The 20,727-nt window shown below is 41.4% G+C and overlaps 1 protein-coding gene across 2 annotated transcripts in view; it reads left to right on the forward strand.

Moving 5' to 3' along the window:
* Nucleotides 1-20,727, forward strand: part of LOC124595044 (protein takeout-like) — a 79,750-nt gene that overhangs the window by 26,106 nt on the left and 32,917 nt on the right. For both annotated transcript variants that reach the window (XM_047133607.1, XM_047133606.1), the window contains exons 2-3: nt 2,062-2,154; nt 6,898-7,033. In XM_047133607.1, coding sequence (XP_046989563.1) covers nt 2,062-2,154; nt 6,898-7,033 — 229 coding nt within the window. The remainder of the gene's footprint in view (nt 1-2,061; nt 2,155-6,897; nt 7,034-20,727) is intronic.

Consider the following 20,727-nt stretch of genomic DNA (forward strand, 5'->3'; position numbering starts at 1 on the left):
AAAACAAAGAACGGTAAACAAGCAGTCTGTTGTCGAGGCGATATGTCACACGCAATGATTAGACTAGCGGCTGAGCTTTTATTTTTTTCTTTATTGTATTTCAATTCCCCATCGGGGTGGGCTGGCAACAGCATATGCGCTGCTCTTCAGCCGAAAGACATAGAACAAACAATAGAAGACATTTAAAAAGAACAAAGGAGAGAATATGGTGAACATAGATATAAAAAAGGGGGAACATCACGGAAGGCAATAGACAAAAAACGGGGTGACTGTAAAATGGAGATAAAAAACTGTTAAAACTGTTTAAAAGTAGCACACACAAAAAGCCACACACTGTGACAATTAAAAGAACACAAGGCACAGTATGACTGGAGCATAAAAGATATTGACGGATGGCGTAGCACATAACAAACACTGACAGCGAACCTCAAGGCAGTATACAATTAAAATCACACCTCTTGATGCACAGGAGAAACAGCACTAAACACAACACAGATGTGGCACACTGACGATGATGAAAACAGAGGATCTGCCAGGCGCAAGGAGATGAGGGAGACTGGAAGAAGGGAGGGAGGGGAAGAGATGGGGGAGATGAGTGGGGGGCGCACTGAAGGGAGCCAGGTAGGGAGGGATGTGGGAAGGAAAGAGGGTGCAGGGTTTCAGGGGAGGGGGGGAGGGAAGGAGGAAAATCCATTCTGTGAGAAGGAGGGAAGAGGAAAAAAGGGGGCCCTGGGGGGGGGGGGGGGGGACAAGGCCAGGTTATAGTTGGAAGGAAGGGTAGATGTCACGGCAAAGTTCGTCATCCGGGTGGGGGAGGCATTGGAAATTGCCCTGATGAAGGAGATGGAGGGTGTGGAGGTGGAGAAAGGGAGGGATACAGCGATAGAGGCGCGGCAACGGGCGGGGGTTGGAGAGGAAGGAGGAAACCAGAGGGTGGGGGGGATCAAGCCTGTGGACAATGCAAAGGATGCGGAGATGTTGGAGGAACCGGAGGAGGTGGGGGAAGGGGATCAGTTCATACAGGAGCCGTGTGGGGGAAGGAAGGCGGATACGGAAGGCAAGGCGGAGTGCATGGCGTTCAAGGATTTGGAGGGCCTTGTAAAAGCAGGTGGGGGCGGAGATCCATCCGGCTGAGCGAGAGGCAGGCGCTTAAATACAGAATCAGGGGTGTCGCTATTGGCTGCTGGAACCACGTGTTCCACTGTGGCGCCCCCACACTATAAATGCAGGCCAGGAGGCGCACTCCGCCACGGCTTACGGCGCGATGGTGGAGAGACATCTAGGGGTCTTTGACGTCCATGATGTCTGGCGCTGATTCAAATTCCGTGGGGCATGGTACCAGACCTCCGGGCTATTTTACCTCCAGAATAATTTACCCACGAGGACATCATCCCATAACCCACACTCGAGAGCTATCTGTTTTGAACTAAATATAATAGCAGTCGTTTCCCTTTTCTTTCAGACATTGATAGTACCAATATATAAAGGCTATGTTGCCAAAGTTACAAGGCCAGATCAGTCAATCAGCTAGACTGTTGCCTCAGTGTAGAGGCCAATGTCCCTCTTCAGCATCACAGGCTACTCAGGACTCCCCATTGATTCATCTCTACATGTGTATCTGTGTCGTAGAGCAAAGAAAGCCACCCACTTTGGCATGGTCCACGGTTCTTAGGTGGCGATGATAGGTCGGGGGGGGGGGGGGGGGTGTAATCGTTTTATCAAGTATCAACCACTTGTACTAGAATATCAGAATAAACTAGGATATAAGAATAAAAGTAGTAGGCGAGTTTGATGTGTGTGTGTGTGTGTGTGTGTGTGTGTGGGGAGAGGGGGGGGGCTGCATAGGGAGTCGAATGTAGTTAGCAGGTGCAAATGGATGCACGTTAAAGTAGTTATAAAGAGATGCGGAGGCCTGCACAGGACAGACTGGCATATAGAGCTGCATCAAAACAGTCTCCGGACTGAAGACCATAACAATAGTTCCTTGATGCATTTTTTGTTTATATCTTGTAGTATCAAAGGAAAAATGCTCTTGTACCACATAAGACCTTTCTGTTTCAGCACAATACCTCAAAGCCTGCAGCGAGAAGGACCCAAACGTAAATGAATGTGCTCTGAAGAATGGTCGCGCTGCAATTCCCTATCTTGTGAAAGGTGAGTATAATTGATTACATTTTTGAATATAACGATGAAAGAACAGTCTTCCTTAGTTTATGTAAGGATATTGTGCCCCTTTCTTCCATTGTTCTAAGCGGTTTCCCTATTTGCAAAAACTGCTCACTTTGTACGTGTCCTGCAGTATGACATTCGAGTTACTATTTACATTTTACCACGCTGATCGGCACAAAATTAACTTGTGCTTAATAATACCTGTTTATAGTTTCTCAACAAGTCGCTACACAAAACACGACAAATGTTGGTAGGCGGTGTATTCTCTGTTTCACTGAAATGCAATGAGAAATACAAACTGCTTAGTATGCAGCCTAACCTCTCCTGTAATATGGTGTACTTGATGCAATACCGTTTTATGTGAAAGAAATACGTGCTCTTCGATTCTTTCCAACAGTTTCTACGGGTCTAACATCTTAGTACTTTCCGCGTTTAATACTGATATCTATAAATCTTCGTTGCACTTCCACATTAACTAATAAGGTTGGCAAGAACTCCAGAACAACGTTCCGAAATCATTATATCTGTAGTTTATAGATACTTTACCACACACTGACATTACAAGACTTTAGGACATATTGACAATTCTACTTACTCGTCTCTAAGGAGAACTCTGACATAACCCGTTCCAGAATGACGGTTTTGTGGTTTACGCAAACATAACAAGCTCAATATTCGTTTTCAGGTTCGTTCTACTTCATCTCAATGCACTTGATCCCCTCACTACACTGGTTTGCATAGGTAGTCTCCTCCTCCCTCACTATGTCGATTTCTTCCACCCCTCTTTGTGCGTCTTCTCTTCTCCCCCCCCCCCCCCGCCCCCCCCCCCCCCCCCCCACTCTCTGACGTTGAACCTTTTGTCATTGTACACAGAACCTTGGATGGAAACTGAAGTCGATAGAAATGAGTACGTAAATCGGCTGGGATCGTTGGCATATGGGGGTATGAGAGCTGCTGGGTCGTGACTATAGTAAGTTCAGTGATTTGTTTTCCATATTGTTTCAGTCTGCGAATGGGAAGAATTTCAAAGTTTCGGACGATTCGGAATCCGTGGTAGTATTCTAAACGCAGTCCGATAAGCTATAAATACGACTTTCCTGCTTGCTCTTAAAAGCAACCGCAAGGCAGAAACCAAAACATCACATTATTGTCTATACAATTTTTTAAAAATATTATGTGTATGGTCTGAGAATATACATTGGAGAAACAGTTTGTCTACTGGTTTAAATGCCTCCCATCGTAGTTAAAGCTGACTATGAGAAAGAAACTTAAACTGCCCATTTAGGCCGGCCGGTGTGGCCGTGCGGTTAAAGGCGCTTCAGTCTGGAACCGCGTGGCCGCTACGGTCGCAGGTTCGAATCCTGCCTCGGGCATGGATGTGTGTGATGTCCTTAGGTTAGTTAAGGTTTCATTAGTTCTAAGTTCTAGGGGACTGATGACCACAGATGTTAAGTCCCATAGTGCTCAGAGCCATTTGAACCAAACTGCCCATTTTCACGGCACGGCACAGCATTCTTTTTATTGTATTCGGGTTTTACTGAAAGCCTGTACACTGCTGTTTTAAAGTATATAAAGCTTATGTCTGTATGATTACGTAAAAATCTGAAGTAAATCGGTCAAGAACTATTCGAATTTTTTGTCAACAAATTATTGTTTTCGCATTGTTTCTAAATCATAGTCGTTATAACAATATCGTAAAATTATGAATTCTCTGTTGTACAGTACTATACACAATACATACAAGAGTATTTTGGTAGTTGCGATTTTATGATATGATTGGTGTTACTACAATGAGGTGACAAAAGCCACGGGATAGCGACATGTCTGCATGTATACAGATTGCGGTAGTGTCTCGTACACAAGTTACAAAAGGGCAGCGCATTGGCGGAGGTGTCATTTGTACTCAGGTGATACATGTGAAAATGGTTTCCGACGTGATTATGGCCGCACGACGGATATTAACAGATTTTGTATGCGGGATGGTAGTTTGAGCTAAATGCATGGGACATTCCATTTCCGAAACCGTTAGGGCGTTCAATATACTGATATCACAGTGTGAAGAGGGCCGGGAACACCAAATTTTAGGCATTACTTATTATCACGGACGGCGTAGTGACCGATGGCTCTCACTTAACAACCGAAAGCATTGGCATTTGCGCAGAGTTGTGAGCGCTAACACACAAACAAGACTGCGTGAAACAAGCGCAGAAATCGATGTGGGACGTACGACGAACATATCCGTTAGGACTGTGCGGCGAAATTTGGCGTTAACGGGCAGTGACAGCTGACGACCGACGGGAGTGCCTTGGCTAACAGCACGACATCGCCTGCCGCCCCTCTCCTGGGCTCGTGACCATACCGGTTGGACCCTAGACCACTGGAAACCCGTGGCCTGTTCAGACGAGTCCCGATTTCAGTTGATAAGAGCTCATGGTAGAGCTCCAGTGTGGAGCAGAACCTACGAAGCCAAGGACCAAAGATGCTAACAAGGCACTGTGCAAGCTGGTGGGTGCCCTATAATGGTGGGGGCTGTGTTTACATGGTCTAATTGAAGCGATCATTGACTGGAAATGATTATGTTCGACTAATTGTAAACCATTCGCAACCATCCATGTACTTTGTGTTCCCAAACAACGACGGAATTTTTACAGATGACAATGTGACATTTCGCTGGGCCACGAATGTTCGCGATTGATCTGAAGTACATTCTGGACAGATATAGCGAATGATATGGCCACTTATCGAACATTTATGGGACATAATCTAGGGGCAAAAGGTGGTACGGCACGGTGTTAGGAGGTATCCAGTGACTTATTCCGCCTCAGTGAACATGTTGGTTTATGATACCACATTTCGTTCATCTTTCAGTCGTGAAGTCGCACATGAAGCATTGTTTCAGAACTTGAGCATCTGACAGTAATTTTATTATATGTAATGTGATCCTGAATTCCAATCAAGAACAACTGCCTAGACGAGAAACATAGAAATAGATATCCTCGGGGTCGCAAAGCAGCTTAATTCACTTAATAAAAGCAAGGCTTCCGGTCCACATTGTATACCAGTCAGGTTCCTCTCAGAGTATGCTGACACAATAGCTCCATATTTAGCAATACAACCGCTCGCTCACAGAATGATCCGTACCTAAAGACTGGAAAATTGCTCAAGTCACTCCAAACCCAAAAATGGAAGTAGGAGTAATCCGCTGAATTACAGACCCATATCACTAACATCGATTTACAGTAGGGTTTTGGAACATATACTGTATTCGAACATTATGAAGTACCTCGAAGAAAACGATTTATTGACACGTAGTCAGCACAGATTCAGAAAATATCGTTCTTGCGAAACACTACTAGCTCTTTGTACTCATTAAGTAATAAGTGCTATCGACAGGGGGTGTCAAATTGATTCCGTATTTTTAGATTTCTAGAAGGCTTTCTGTGACACTGTTCCTCACAAGCGTCTTCTAACCAAACTGCGTGTCTATGGAATATCGCCGCAGTTGTGCGACTGGATTCGTGATTTCCTGTCAGAAAGATCTCAGTTTGTAGTAATAGACGGAGAGTCATCGAGTAAAACAGAAGTAATATCCGGCGTTCCCAAGGAAAGTTTTATAGGCCCTCTATCGTTCCTGATCTATATTAACGACACAGGAGACAATCTGAGTAGTCCTATAGATTGTTTGCAGATGATGCTGCCATTTACCGTCTTGTAAAGTCATCAGATGGCCAAAACGAATTGCAAAATGGTGCGACAAGTGGCAATTGATCCTGAATAAGAAAAAGTGTGAAGTTATTCACTTGAGTACTAAAAGGAATCCGCTAAATTTCGATTACACGATAACTCACACAAATATGAAGGCTGTAAATTGAACTAAACACATAGGGATTACAATTATAAATACAATAAATTGGAACGATCACATAGATAATGTTGTGGGTAGAGCCAACCAAAGACTGCGATTCATTAGCAGAACTCTTAAAAGGTGCAACAGGTCTACTAAAGAGACTGCTTACACCACGCTTGTCCGCCCTATTCTGGAGTATTGCTGTGCGGTGTGGGATCCGCATCAGATGGGACTGACGGATGACATCGAAAAAGTACAAAGAAGGTCAGCTCGTTTTGTATTATCGCGAAATAGAGGAGATAGTGCCACAGATGTGATACATAAATTGGAGTGGCAGTCATTAAAACAAAGGCGTGTTTCGTTGCAAAGGGATCTTCTCATGAAATTTAAATCACCAGTTTTCTCCTCCGATTGCGAAAACATTTGTTGGCACCTACCTACGTAGGAAGAAATGATGATTACGATGCAATAAGAGAAATCAGGCTTCGCACAGAAAAATTTAAGTGCTCGTTTTTTCCCGTGATAGACAGCTTGAAGGTGGTCCATTGAACCCTCTGCCAGCCACTCTCTCTCTCTCTCTCTCTCTCTCTCTCTCTCTCTCTCTCACACACACACACACACACACACACACACACACACATATATATATATATATATATATATATATATATATATGTGTGTGTGTGTGTGTGAGAGAGAGAGAGAGAGAGAGAGAGAGAGAGAGAGAGCGAGCTTAGTAAGGAACGCAGTGACTGAACGCAATCCACAAAGTAACAAATTTACGAAATTTGATATTGGGACACAGTAGAGATCTGTGCATTCATAGTTACAATAAACGTATTGAATTTTCTTGCTTAATCTGTGTTTCCTTACTCTGACAGGTGATCCGAGCATCAGACTTTTACCCATGGATCCACAGCAGATTACGGAAATGGTGGTGGACGACAAAGGGCTCAAGTTCATCATGAGAGACATGGTCGTACTGGGACAAGCAAACGTACAGCTCCAAGATGTAAGGTACGGCGTCGTCTATTTAAAAGCAGAAAACGGAAATTAATATATTACATGGATGATGACAAATTTTCAATGTGAGGAATTATGCTTCTCAGAACCATAGAGTTATTGTCTCAAATGTTTCAAAGGAAAATGATACAATCTATTTCATGGCGGACAAAACTTCTCCAACACTATAAATAATCCATATCATAGAATTAAAAAGAAAAGCTATTTTATGGAGATGCTTCGAATGCCTTTTTATATAACTGAATAACTGGGACAATAGAACACTAAAAATGTTTCATGTTTCAGACCGCACATACCAGACAGTCTCAAAGGAAGCGAGATTAGGATTTAATATTCAGTCTAAACGAGATCCTTATTCATGGAATAGGGGACAGCAGTAACACACTAAGTTCCACGGTTGTGTTAAATACACATCATGTATGTTAGCTAGTTCAGATGTCTACACCAATATCAGCCACTGTGCTGTTGTGGGCTCCAGTCCAGAGACTGGTTTGATGCAGCTCTCCATGCTACTCAATCCCGTGCAAGCTTCTCCATCTCTGGGTAACTACTGCGGCCTACATCCCCCTGAATCTGCTTAGTGTATTCATTTCTTGGTGTCCCTCTACGATTTTTGCCCTCCACGCTTCCCTCCATCGCTGAATTGGTGACCCATTGTTGCCGCAAGACGTGTCCTACTAACCGATCCCATCTTCTAGTCAAGTTGTGCCATAAATTCCTCTTCTCCCCGATTCTATTCAGTACCTCCTCATTAGTTATTTGATCGACCCATCAAATATTAAGCATTCTTCTGTAGCACCACATTTCGGAAGCTTCTATTCTTTTCTTGTCTAAACCATTTATCGTCCATGTTTCACTTCCATATATGGCTAAACTCCATACAAATACTTTCAGAAACGACTTCCTGAAACTTAAATCTATACTCGATGTTAACAAATTTCTCTTCTTCAGAAACGATTTCCTTGCCATTGCTAGTCTACATTTTATATCCTCTCTACTTCGACCATCATCAGTTATTTTGCTCCCCAAATAGCAGAACTCATCTACTGCTTTAAGTGTCTCATTTCCTAATCTAATTCCCTTAGCATCACCTGATTTCATTAGACTACATTCCATTATCCTCGTTTTGCATTTGTTGAGGTTCATCTTACATCCTCCTTTCAAGACACTGTCCATTCCGTTCAGCTACTCTTCCAGGTCCTTTGCTGTCTCTGACAGAATTACAAACCTCAAAGTTTTTATTTCTTCTCCATGGATTTTAATTCCTGCTCCAGATTCTTCTTTTTTTCCTTTGCTGCTTGCTCAATTTACATATTGAATAACATTGGCCGGCCGCTGTGGCCGAGCAGTTCTAGGCCTTTCAGTCCGGAACCGCGCTGCTGCTACGGTTGCAGGTTCGAATCCTGCCTCGGACACGGATGTGTGTGATGTCCTCAGGTTAGTTAGGTTTAAGTAGTTCTATGTCTAGGGGACTGATGACCTCAGATGTTAAGTCCCATACTGCTTAGAGCCATTTGAACCATTTGAATAACTTCGGGGATGGGCTACAACTCTGTCTCACTCCCTTCCCAGTCGCTGCTTTCCTTTGATGCCCCTCGATTCTTATAACTGCCATCTGGTTCTTGTACAAATTGTAAATAGCCTTTCGCTCCCTGTATTTGACCCCTGCCACCTTCAGAATTTGTAAGTGTTCCAGCCAACACTGTCAAAAGCTTTCTCTAACAAGGGGGCCCTTCATAATGTAGATCATGGATTTTGATGCGCTTGAAATATGTTGTAGAGGCACTTACCCTGAGTACCTGGCTATCCGGTTTTTTCGCGACGGGCTTGATGTTTGAGAAAATCGATTTTGAAGTTCATTTCGCGATTTTTACACCGGTAACATTACACATGTTTCGAGCAAGTCAACGTCGGGCAATGGTAAAGGTTCACGGCTACCACACTGGAGGTACCGTGTTCGAATGCTTCTCGTTACTTTTTTTTCAAAATAGACCGAATTTTCAATTTTATTTCAAAGAATATAAACAAACAGTATAAGGTGTGCGAAATTATAAATGCTCCAGACTTGACGAAAGACAATAGAGAGATCGCTTCTAGGGAAGATTCAATAAAATTACAGTCGCTGATCCTACATCTATTCAGTGCACCTAAATTTGAAAGCATGATTAGATACTGATCGTTCGCATCGAAATTAGCCGATGAAAGAGAAATATTTTTGAATGCAGAAGAATTGTGTTTCCCGGTATCGCTCATAAAATGCGGGTGGTACTGCGAAAATTTGTGCTTTTGTTGTTTCTATGATAAGTATCACCCACAATATTGTTCTGGCACATCAAGCAATGTAGACGATGAAAACTAAGATTTTGTAATATTGTGTGAAAGTAAAATTTAATAACTGAATATATCTTTATTATTTCGCACACCTTACTCTGTTTGTTGATATTCTTTGAAATAAAATTGAAAAATTCGGTCGATTCTGAAAAAAAAGTACAAGAGCAAGATTCGAACACGGTACCTCCAGCGTGGTAGCAGTGAACTTTCACCGCTGATCTACGCTGACTTGCTCGAAGCAGAGGTAATGTTACGGGTATACAGAACGCGGAATGAACTTCAAAATCGATTTTTTCAAAAACCAAGGCCCGTCGCTAAAAAACCGGATAGTAATGTACTCAGGGTAAGTGCCTCTAAAACATATTTGAAGCGCACCAAAATCCGTGATTTACAGCATGGAGGGTCCCCTTGTAAGTAAAAAAATACTAGAAACGTAGGTTTGCCTTTCCTTAATCTATCTTCTAACATAAATCGTAGGGTCAGTACTGATTCACGTATTCCAACATATCTACGGAATCCGAACTGATCTTCCCCAAGGTCGTCTACTGTTAGTCCTTCCATTCGTCCGTAATGAATTCATGTAAGTATTTTGCTGCTGTGACTTATTAAGCTGATAGTTCGGTAATTTTCACACCTGTCATCACCTGCTTTCTTTGGGATTGGAATTATTAAATTCTTCTTGAAGTCAGAGTATTTCACCTGTCTCATACATCTTGCTCCCCAGATGGTAGAGTTTTGTCATGGCTGGCTCTACCAAGTTCTAATGGAATGTTGTCTACTCCTGGGGCCTTGTTCCGACTTAGGTCTTTCAGTGCTCTGTCAAACTCATCACGCAGTACCACATCTCCCATTTCATCTTCACTTATGCCCTCTTCCAATTCCATAACATTGCCCTCAAGTACATCGCCCTTGTATAGACCCTCTTTCTGTTTTCGCTTATTTGCTTAGAACTGGTTTTTCATCTGAGCTCATGATATTCATACAAGTGTTTTTTTTTCTCCAAAGGTCTCTTTAATTTTCCTGTAGGCAGTTTCTATCTTGCCCTTAGTGATATATGCCTCTACATCCTTACATTTGTCCTCTAGCCATCCCAGCTTAAGCCATTTTGCACTTCCTGTCGACCTCATTTTTGAGACGTTTGTATTCGTTTTTGCCTGCTTCATTTAGTGCATTTTTATATTTTCTCATTTAATCAACTAAATTCAATATCTCTTCCGTTTCCCAAGGATTTCTACTATCCCTCGGCGTTTTTCCTACTTGATCCTCTGCTGCCTTCACTGTTTCATCTCTCAAAGCTACCAGTTCTTCTTCTACCGTATTTATTTCCCCTGCACCTGACAATCGTTCCGTAATGCTCTCTCTGAAACTCTATACAACCTCTGGTTCTTTCTGTTTATCCAGGTCCCATCTTCTTAAATTCGCACCTCTTTGCAGTTTTTTCAGTTTTACTCTACAGTTCATAACCAATAAGTTGTGATCAGAGGCCTCATTTGCCCCTGGAAATGTCTTACAATTTAAAATCTGGTTCCTAAATCTCTGTCTTACCATTATATAATCTATCTCAAACCTTCCAGTGTCTCCAGGCCTCTTCCATGTATACAACCTTCTTTCATGATTCTTAAACCAAGTGTTAGCTATGATCAAGTTTTGATCTGTGCAAAATTCTACCGGGCGGCTTCCTATTTCGATCCTTATCCCCATTCCATATTCACCTACTACTTAGCCTTCTCTTGCTTTTCCTACTATCGAATTTCAGTCCCCCATGACTATTAAATTTTCGTTTCCCTTCACTATCTGAATAATTTCTTTTATCTCATCATACATTTCTTCAATGTCTTCATCATCTGCGGAGCTAGGTGGCATATAAACTGTGGTAGTTGTGGGCGTCGTGTCTATCTTGGCTACAATAATGCGTTCACTGTTCTATTCGTAGTAGCTGACGCCATATTTTTTTATTCATTATTAAACCTACTCCTGCATTACCCCTATTTGATTTTGTATTTATAACCTTGTATTCACCTGACCAGAAGTCTTGTTCCTCCTGCCACCGAATTTCACTAATTCCCAGTATATATAACTTTAACCTATTCGTTTCCGTTTTTAAATTTTCTAACCTACCTGCCCGAATAAGGATTCTGACATTCCACGCTCCGATCCGTAGAACGCCAGTTTTCTTTCTCCTGATAACGACATCCTCCTGAGTGGTCCCCGCGAGGAGATCCGAATGGGGGACTATTTTACCTCCGGAATATTTTATCCAAGAGGCTGCCATCATCATTTAACCACACAGTAAAGTTGCAAGCCCTCGGGAAAGTTTACGGTTGTAGTTTCCTCTTGCTTTCAGATATTCGCAGTACCAGCACAGCAAGGTCGTTTTGGTTAACATTACACGGCCAGGTCAGTAAGTCATCCAGACTGTTGCCCCTGCAACTACTGAAAAGGCCGCTGCCCCTCTTTAGAAATCACAAGTTTGTCAACAGATACCCCTCCGTTGTGGTTGCACCTGTGGTACAGGTATGTGTATCACTGAGGCACTCAAACCTCCCCACCAACAGCAAGGTCCATTGTTCACCAGCCACTATTATATCGAAAAATAAGTCTAAATGAGCCATGTAACACTCTGGGGTCCTCCTTGGCATGCTACCTACAAAATGGTCCAGAGATTGCTGCTCAAACATCGATCGAGAAATGTGTTTGGCGATGTTCTTGTGACGATACACTACAGGTTTCATCTGTCAATCATTGCAGTCATGTACATGTCAGCTAATACTGGATTCCATCCCAGTCAGTCAGTTCATCCCTTCTACAGGAAAGTGTTAACGAAATGGACGACATGTTCTCATGTGTTAGTCTGGACAGATCATCGCCGAAAAGTTTTAGGGCTGGTCAGACGTTTGGAAGAACCTATCACGAACTAACTGTCCTTAACTTCAATAGCAATGGCAGGCATTTGACATCTGTGCAAGAAACTGGTTCGAAACATCACTGCTCCATGCTCCTGCTGAAACTGTGGGACTGAGAGCCCAATACTTGTATTGGTACACCGGCGCCATCGTATTCCTTTAGTGCAATAATCAGGCGTCACACTAAAGTGAAGAGATTCCGATGGGATCTATAGTCAAGACGGCGTAAGAAGGTCCCTGACAGCTCACAGCAGTGTTACCAGCTTTCAGCTGCAGGCGAAAACAGAAGCCGTCTACCGAGCAGAGGCAACACTGTGGCGTGGCCATGGAGACGTTTGCAAAATCCCGTTAAATTATTGATTGAGGTAGACTCGCGAAGCTGCCTTGTGCTTCCCACTGCTACTGTCAGGGATCAGCTTTCGCCGATTGCATTACAGCAACTTTTTATTCTTGGTATTGCCTATCCCAGCTACTTCCCACACTAAAGTCCTGTTTATACGATTCCGTTTCCCAATCTGTAAAAATTCAACCCTTATAAGATGTAGTCCATCTGCCTGTCTGTCTGTCTATCTGTCAGTCCGACTGTCAAGAACGCTTTTTCTCAGCAACTCATAGACGTATCAAGCTCACATTTATGTCAAATATTAAAGTTTATTGTCCCTTGGCGGTGTAAGATGTTTAAGCTTCTAATTCAATGCAATCAGTTTATGTCACATACTTTGATGCTCGAAAACTCTCTCATCAAAACGTATAACGTGTTCCCCGTTGACCCAGAACCATAAAATTTGGCGAGAAGCACGGTTTCACAATGAAAGTTAAGAAAAAAAACTCTCAAATGGATAATTTGTAATTATATAACACGAAGAAATGGTTTTTAACTGTTTATCTACCTGTCTATCCATCTGTTAAGAACAGGTAGACGTAGCAATTTCAAATTTATGTGACATACTAAGGTCTATGGTCCATTGGTGGTGAAAAAATCTAAGTTTTTGTCAATGTAGTCAAAAGATTCGGTCATTATGTCACATATTTTGATACTTGCAAACTCATTCATCAAAACCTACGGAAGTAGCCTTGTTTCTCGTTGACCTAGAATCATGAACTTCGGCAGGAAGCAAGGTTGCACGGTACAAGTATAGCGAAAAGTATGAAACTTGTTAATGTGTGATTATATCACATAAAAATATCTTTTGCTTTTTGAATATACATTGCATTCATCATCTGTCAAACATTACTGCATGCAAACGTAAAATGTAAGTTGTAGTCACTTTTTAGTTACTTAATAAAAACGTTTCATTAAATCTTCTCTTTCTCTCTCTCTCTCTCTCTCTCTGAAATCCCCTGCTCGCTTCTTTTGTATGTATGGGCTAGTCTAAAGAATTACAGTAGACATTTTCATACGATCTAGGAATTTCTAGGACCAATATCTTGTTAGTATCGATATCGATAACAGGCAAACACCATTGAGATTCTGGACTCTCACTCGCACTTGACCAATCGTTTTTCTTTTGTTTACTGTTCTGCGTAATGGACCCCAAGAGCAGATATTATTTTTGTGGAGACTGTTCGCACTGTCTGTGTGGACACAGTTCCAAAAATGAAAGCGCACACTTCTGCTTCATTCCTGTAGCCGTACCATGAGGTACGGCCTGCTGGTAGCAATCAGCAGCTGGTATTTTCCACGGCAGGCGAAAACTGCGACATACTGTATGTCTCTAGTGTTATGTGTCTCTCGATAATGGTTGAATGTTCAAATTATGTCACTTACTTTCATTACATAGCGATTTCCTGAGCTAAAAGAGTGGTGAAAAAGAGGCTCAAGAAGAGAAATAGCTATGGAATCATGAGGACTATGTCAATAGTTTTTTTTCTACAATTTAGTCATCATCAACAATGAGAACACTTTTAGTTCCAAAGCTCGTCTCTCTGGCGATAACCATGTTACTAAGGCTAAAGGTAGAAGGATTTACACACGTTTGACATTTAAGATTTGCTGACAATTCTTGAATCGCTGCTGGAAAATAACAGTGAAGAAAATGCTCCCTGCTCTTCTTCTTAGTACATCGCATTTAATACGTTTAGTAAGCAAGTTCTCAGAGCCAATCTTTTAGTCTTCAGCGGAGCGCGTGTTTTTATAAAATTTCATGACAGATTAAAATTGTGTGCTAAACTAAGACTAACCTGCAACATTACCTTTCTTCGGTAACACTCTTACTAACTTTTTAAAATCTAAATTGACTTCTGATTAAACTATACGTATTAGTCGAACTGACAACACAGCTAAATAATTGTGAAATATTAAAGGCAGTAAACCTAGGAGACACCTAGAAATTACTGCGTTAGTGTTCAAAAGATCTGTATATACATCTTATACGTAAAGTGACAAGTAATGAACCACATTGAAATTACCAGTATCGATAGGTGTGACAAGCATATGGCCGGGGAGTTTCTGTATAGCCACCTCAGCAATTGCTGCAAGCCGTTTAGCAAAACAACAGAAAGTCTGCATCTGAGTGGCTGAATCAGGATATGAACCCAACTTCGTACGATGAGAGTTAGTGAATTACTTGCTGTACAACTTTCCTCTATGGCTGTTTTGATCTATTTTCGTAGTTAAATTGTACTGGCTCATTGAATACAATGACAGAGAATTTCGGATAAGTATACGCCAAGAGTTTCTAACTGGTGGTACGTCTGAGAAACATCAGGTAAAAGATAAAGCATTATCTATCACTGAAGAAGTCTACAATATTCTCAACAGCATGCTTTAACATCCATTAGGAGTGCATTCTACTTTTTCATGAGACGCGCTGTTGGAAATATCTGATTAATGTTCATCTCAGCTGAATTGAGCATCAAGTTATGATGATTACTACGTCCACGATTTCGTTTTAAAATTTGGTGTTGGGCAGTCAGCAAGTGGAATTGCTCTGTATTCACTGGGTGTCGTCGGCTGCAAAGTTTATATTTCCCTACCATTTGCTACGTCTGCCAAATGGTCGACGCCACGGTCAACAGCATTCTGGAGTACACCCCTCATCCTTTGTTCGGACAAAACAACACCTTATTAGGATAATACAACAATATAGCTCATGAAATACACAAATAATTACAAATGAAGAAGTAGAAAGAGAAATAAATAGCTATTATGCAATTCCACTCAGAAGCACAGAACAAAGCAGCTAAACTAACAGCTCTGTACAAACTAACAATAAGTGCTGCAGCTTCTGTTGTTGCAAATGGCAACTTCAAACCGGTCAGCGACTGGAACACTAATGACGAAATGGGATGTGTACAACAGCTGCACTCATTCAAATGCTCTGAATGATGCGACTAGTGGAGTTGCGTTTGTGATGGCTGTACCAACATGTGTACTGCATTTCATGAGCAGCGGCTACGATAAACTTCACTACACAATCTGTGTACGTAATGCCATGTTGTTATTGTTGCCTTTAGGGCCATATTACGTCTAGGTATAAATCAAACACATAGAACATATTTTTGATACCTAAATGAAGTTAATGAGCTAAAATTATTAGTATTTAGAATTTTACTGCTGACTTTTACTGTCCTGTTTCCTTGAAAAGAATCAGTTACTTAACAAATGCAAATTAACACAGATCTCACTAACTTTCAAAGAAGATATCTTTGAATTACAATTAAATTTGCTACATTATACTTCTGAAGAAGAGAAATTTGTTAAAATAGTATATAGATCTATGTTAGAAAGTCTTTTCTGAATGTATGGAATGTAGCCATACATGGAAGTGACAATGGACGACAAACAGTTTAGACAAGAAGAGAACGTAAGTTTTTGAAATGTGGTACTACAGAACAATGCTGAAGATTAGATATATAGGTCACTTAACTAATGAGGAGGTACTGATAGAAGAAGGGAACGACTACTGGAAGAAATTTTGAGCAACGGATCAGCAGTTTAGTACTCGAGGGAAGTGTGTGTGGGGAAGGGAGGGGGGATGGAAGAGGGGGGAGGGGGGTACAAATCGTAGAGAGAGACTAAGAGGTGAATACAGTAAGCAGATTCAGAAGGATTTAGGTTGCAGCAGTTGTTCTGAGATGAAAAGGCTTGCACAGGATAGAGGAGTATGGAGAGCTGCATCAACCTGTCCTCAGACATTATCATTATACATCACAGCTCTTCAAAGGGTTTGGATTTAACTGGCGCTGCTAAATTACACAGAGGATCATTCAACAGTATTCATATCATACGTTTCCTGATGAAATGGATTACTATAATGCTGTGCCGACATTATTGTTCATGTAAATGTGCTACTTTCGTCTCAGCTTCTAGACCTGTGAAAACTCATTTATATAGATTCAGCACTATAAAAACTACACTGAAACATTGTTGTTTGGATCTTCGAGTGAGCCAGTTATAGTAATGGATTACTATCACTAACCCAAGTGAACCAAAGGAAAAATTTAGTTCGTTTTCATAATGTTGTCGTGAATATCTTAATATCTGATTTTACTGATATGGATTTCGGCCTTCTAAGGCACACTGCCGTTCGATTATCGTCTTAAGCCTTCTACAGCAGCTGGATCCTCATCGTAATTTCTACCAAACACACTGGATGAATGGCGATGATCATAGTTGACAAATATATTACGAGGAGCTTAAGGTCTTAAAATATCGGTAATTCATTTATTTATGTTAATGAGCTCTCTGTTTAGAAAATGACAGCAAATGGTTTTGATTTGTTTTGAAACCGGAAGCTGACATATATCAGAAATCGGATGGGGAGTCTCCTGAAGTGACAAGCTTCATGACAAGTAGTTATAAAAAAGACTTATACTATGGTAGGGCTGCTGTTATGAGAATACACATACATTCACGGAGTATTGCGAACTGGAATCTGTGTGCGGTCTTTATGTTGTGGTCTAACGTCCAGATCATGTGCAAGGCTTTTCGTCTCTGCATAGTTACTGCAACCCTACGTCCATTCGATCTTGCTTACTGTATTCATGTCTACGTGTCCTACACTTTCGACCCATCAAACTTCCCTCCATTACCAAATACGAGGATCGCTCCGAAAGTAATGCCGCCTGTTTTTCGTGGTGACTGGATGTTCGCTCCAGATGTCGATGGTGTAGTGCTAATGTTTGAACCTTCCTCTTTCATTTGCAGATGGTTCCGTTGCCCTGCGTTAGATGACACCAGGAAAGGAGTGTTACAAAATAGAGTCTGATATGCCCGCGCGTATAAAACAGGGAAGTGTGATTGAATTACTCACTGCTGAAGAAATTGCACCGATTGAAATCCATCGACGCTCGGTAAAGGTGTATGGAGACGATAACATATACGTGAGCAGTGTGAGGTGATGAATACGGCTTTTTCAAGGTGGTTAAAATTCACGGTTTGGTCGACCCTTCACAGCTGTCATTTCTCACAATGAAGAGGGTCTTGATTGACTCATCCATCCTCATCGGCGGATAATGACAGAGAATTATCTGCAAAGCTGAATGTTGGCTGTAACGACTTGGAAACAATGTTGGAAAAGGTCGGTTATTGCAAAGTCTGTGCGAGATAGGTCCAGCGGATGCTTACAGAAGAACAAAAAACTCATCGAATGAAAATTTGTCAGGAACCTGCTGGACCAGTTTGAAGCTGAAGGTGACAATTTTCTGAATAGCACCGGAGACGAGACGTGGTGTCACCACTACCAGCCGGAATCCAAAAGAGAATCCCCGGAATCGCGACATTCGAATCCTCCGTCAGAGAAGAAATTGAAGACACAGCAGTCTGCAGGCAAAGTGATGTGCACAGTCCAATTGGGTAGTCAGGGTGTAGTTCTTTTGGATGATCTGTAAACTGGAGAAACTGTCATTTCAGCATGCTACAAGACGACACTGGCTAAGCTGGAAACCCGAATTTCGAGTGTGAGGCCAGAGAAGAACACAAACTTTCACCTGCAACATTATAACGCCAGATCCCACATCAGTTTTACAACCACGCAACTCATTGCAAAATTCGGCTCGACTGTCTCACCGCATCCACCGTACAGTCCCGATTTAGCGCCTTCAGACTTCCATCTCTTTAGGCCTCTGAAAGATGGACTACGTGGCGAACAATTTCAAGAATCGGATGCTGTGATCAAAACTGTGAGGAAGTAGTTAGCCTCAGTTGGTTCCAATTTTTACAAGCGCGGTATGCAGGCTCTGGTTGATCTTTGGCAAAAGTGATAACGAATGGTAGTGATTATGTGTGAAAATGCAAATGAAATATGGCTCTATTTAGCTGTGCTGTTATGATTTATGTATCTCCTGAAGTTTCCATGAATGAGAAGCTTGTTTCTGGATCGACCCGAGTAGACTGTTTCTTAATGCCTCAGGATGTGTCCCATCAATCAGTCACTTCTTTTAGTCAAATTCTGTCATAAATTTCTTTTTTCCCAATTCGATGCACCATTTCTTCACTTTTAGTTTCCTCTTCCGATCTAATCTTCTACATTCTTGACTTGGATTCGCGTAACGTCCACGTTTTGTTTCTGTACATGGCAGAAAAATACGCCTTCAGAAGAGACTTCCCATCTCTTAAACTTATATTCCACGTTACAATTTTGTCTTTTCCAAAAACAGCTTCCTTGATGCTGCTAGTCGCATTTTACATTCTCCAAAATTCTTCCATCTTCAGTTTTTTTGATGCTCATACAGCAGAAATCATCTACTATTTATAGCCTGTCATTCTCAAGTCTGATTTCCTCAGCAACGTCCTGGTTTAATTGTACAAACCTCCACTCCATTTTTTTACTTTTGTAGATGTTAATCTCATAATCTATTTTTCAAGAAATGTCGTTTATGGTGGTGTTAGAATTACAATACCATCAACTCATTTTTTATTCTGTCTGTATTCGCTTTCCTATTTATCTTTGCTAGTATACTTAGATAAAAACGTTATGAATCGGCTGCAACCCTGTGTTATTCCATTCTGAACTACTACACATCTTTCATGTTTTTCTACTCTCAAACGTTTAGTTTGGTTTCTGTACAATTTTCAGATAACTTTAAGCTCCCAGTATTTCATCCTTGTTTCAGAATTTCGTAGAGTGTGTTCCAGTCAACAGTGCCAAAAGTTCTCTCTAAATCTACAAGTAGTGTAACCGTACCTCTTACGTTTGTCAGTCTGTCTTCTGAGACAAGTCGTAAGGTCAGTTTAGCCAGACATACTTCTCCATTTGTCTGGAGGATAAACTGATCTTCGATACTATATTGCAGAGCATGTGTTGTTAAGAAGAACGATGCAATGTTCCTTCCGACATGCAGGCACTGCGACCAGTACAGCCATTATGAAGTACATAAACTGTATTCGCAGTTGCAAATATGGACCACCATCAGCTGTATAAGGGGATGACGGCAACGAACCCGGCCTTCGTGGTTTACGGTGGCGGTCGCTTTCACCACTTTGGCTATTTCTGCGCGACTCAGGACCGTACGTTGACGTTACTGCATCACAACCTGTGCTCGTATACACAATACGTAATTCTAATACAGGGGAGGACATTTTTCACTGAAAGTCGCTGTATTGCGGTCGCTTTCTACTAGTGATCCTGTTTTTATGGAGCTAATTCGTGGCAGCATTTTTCAACGATGATTAATTAAACCGACGTTTCTGTAAAATGCGTACTTGTCAGGATGTACTTCCTGTACAGCTGTAATTATTACGTTCTTCTTTAAGTCTGAAGATACTTTGCCAGTCGTATACCAGACGGAATAGTTTTGTCATGACTAGTTCTCCCAAACACTCTAATAATGGCGAGTCAACATTAATTTTGCTTTGATGACTGCTGCTAATATAGACACGAGAGCAGTATTTGGAAGTAGAACACACGATTGAACTGTGTTGCAGTACCGTAAATAAAATGTATAATCAACTTCTTTTAATTTTCAGACACAATCACAACTACCTTTCCAGATTATCAATTTCGACTTTCTCAAATGGCCATCTTCAGATCTAAAATAAAAAACAGAAATCTGCTTATAATTTAAGCTACTCCATATAAAATACTTTTTGTATTAAAAACTACAGACATAATAAAATTCTCTTCTGAATGGAGAGGTTGTAACCTTCCTGTATAAAATCATGATGTGTAACCTTCCCGAACAGATTAATTAAATTTGGATAATTAAATCCTGACGTTTGAAAACCGATAAATCTTAACTCACGAAAAACTGACAAATTTTGACGTAAGTAGCGCTACGCCATGGCCCTGTGAAATCAATCTGAATCTGTCCGTGAAAAATAAACTGAAAAATTTTTACCTCGTGATGGTGTCGACGGATAGCGCTGTCTATATATCTGCTCATAAATGGCACAGGTTAGTGCAATGCTGGCTTATCTACTGATACTGGATGACATTTGTCTGAGAGCTGAATTACTAGAAAAACTGACTTTACGTAGTGACGTAGCTGCACAGCTGGTCGTCTGATTACTAA

The sequence above is a fragment of the Schistocerca americana genome, chromosome 2 (genome assembly GCF_021461395.2).
Source record: "Schistocerca americana isolate TAMUIC-IGC-003095 chromosome 2, iqSchAmer2.1, whole genome shotgun sequence".
Classification (NCBI taxonomy): domain Eukaryota; kingdom Metazoa; phylum Arthropoda; class Insecta; order Orthoptera; family Acrididae; genus Schistocerca; species Schistocerca americana.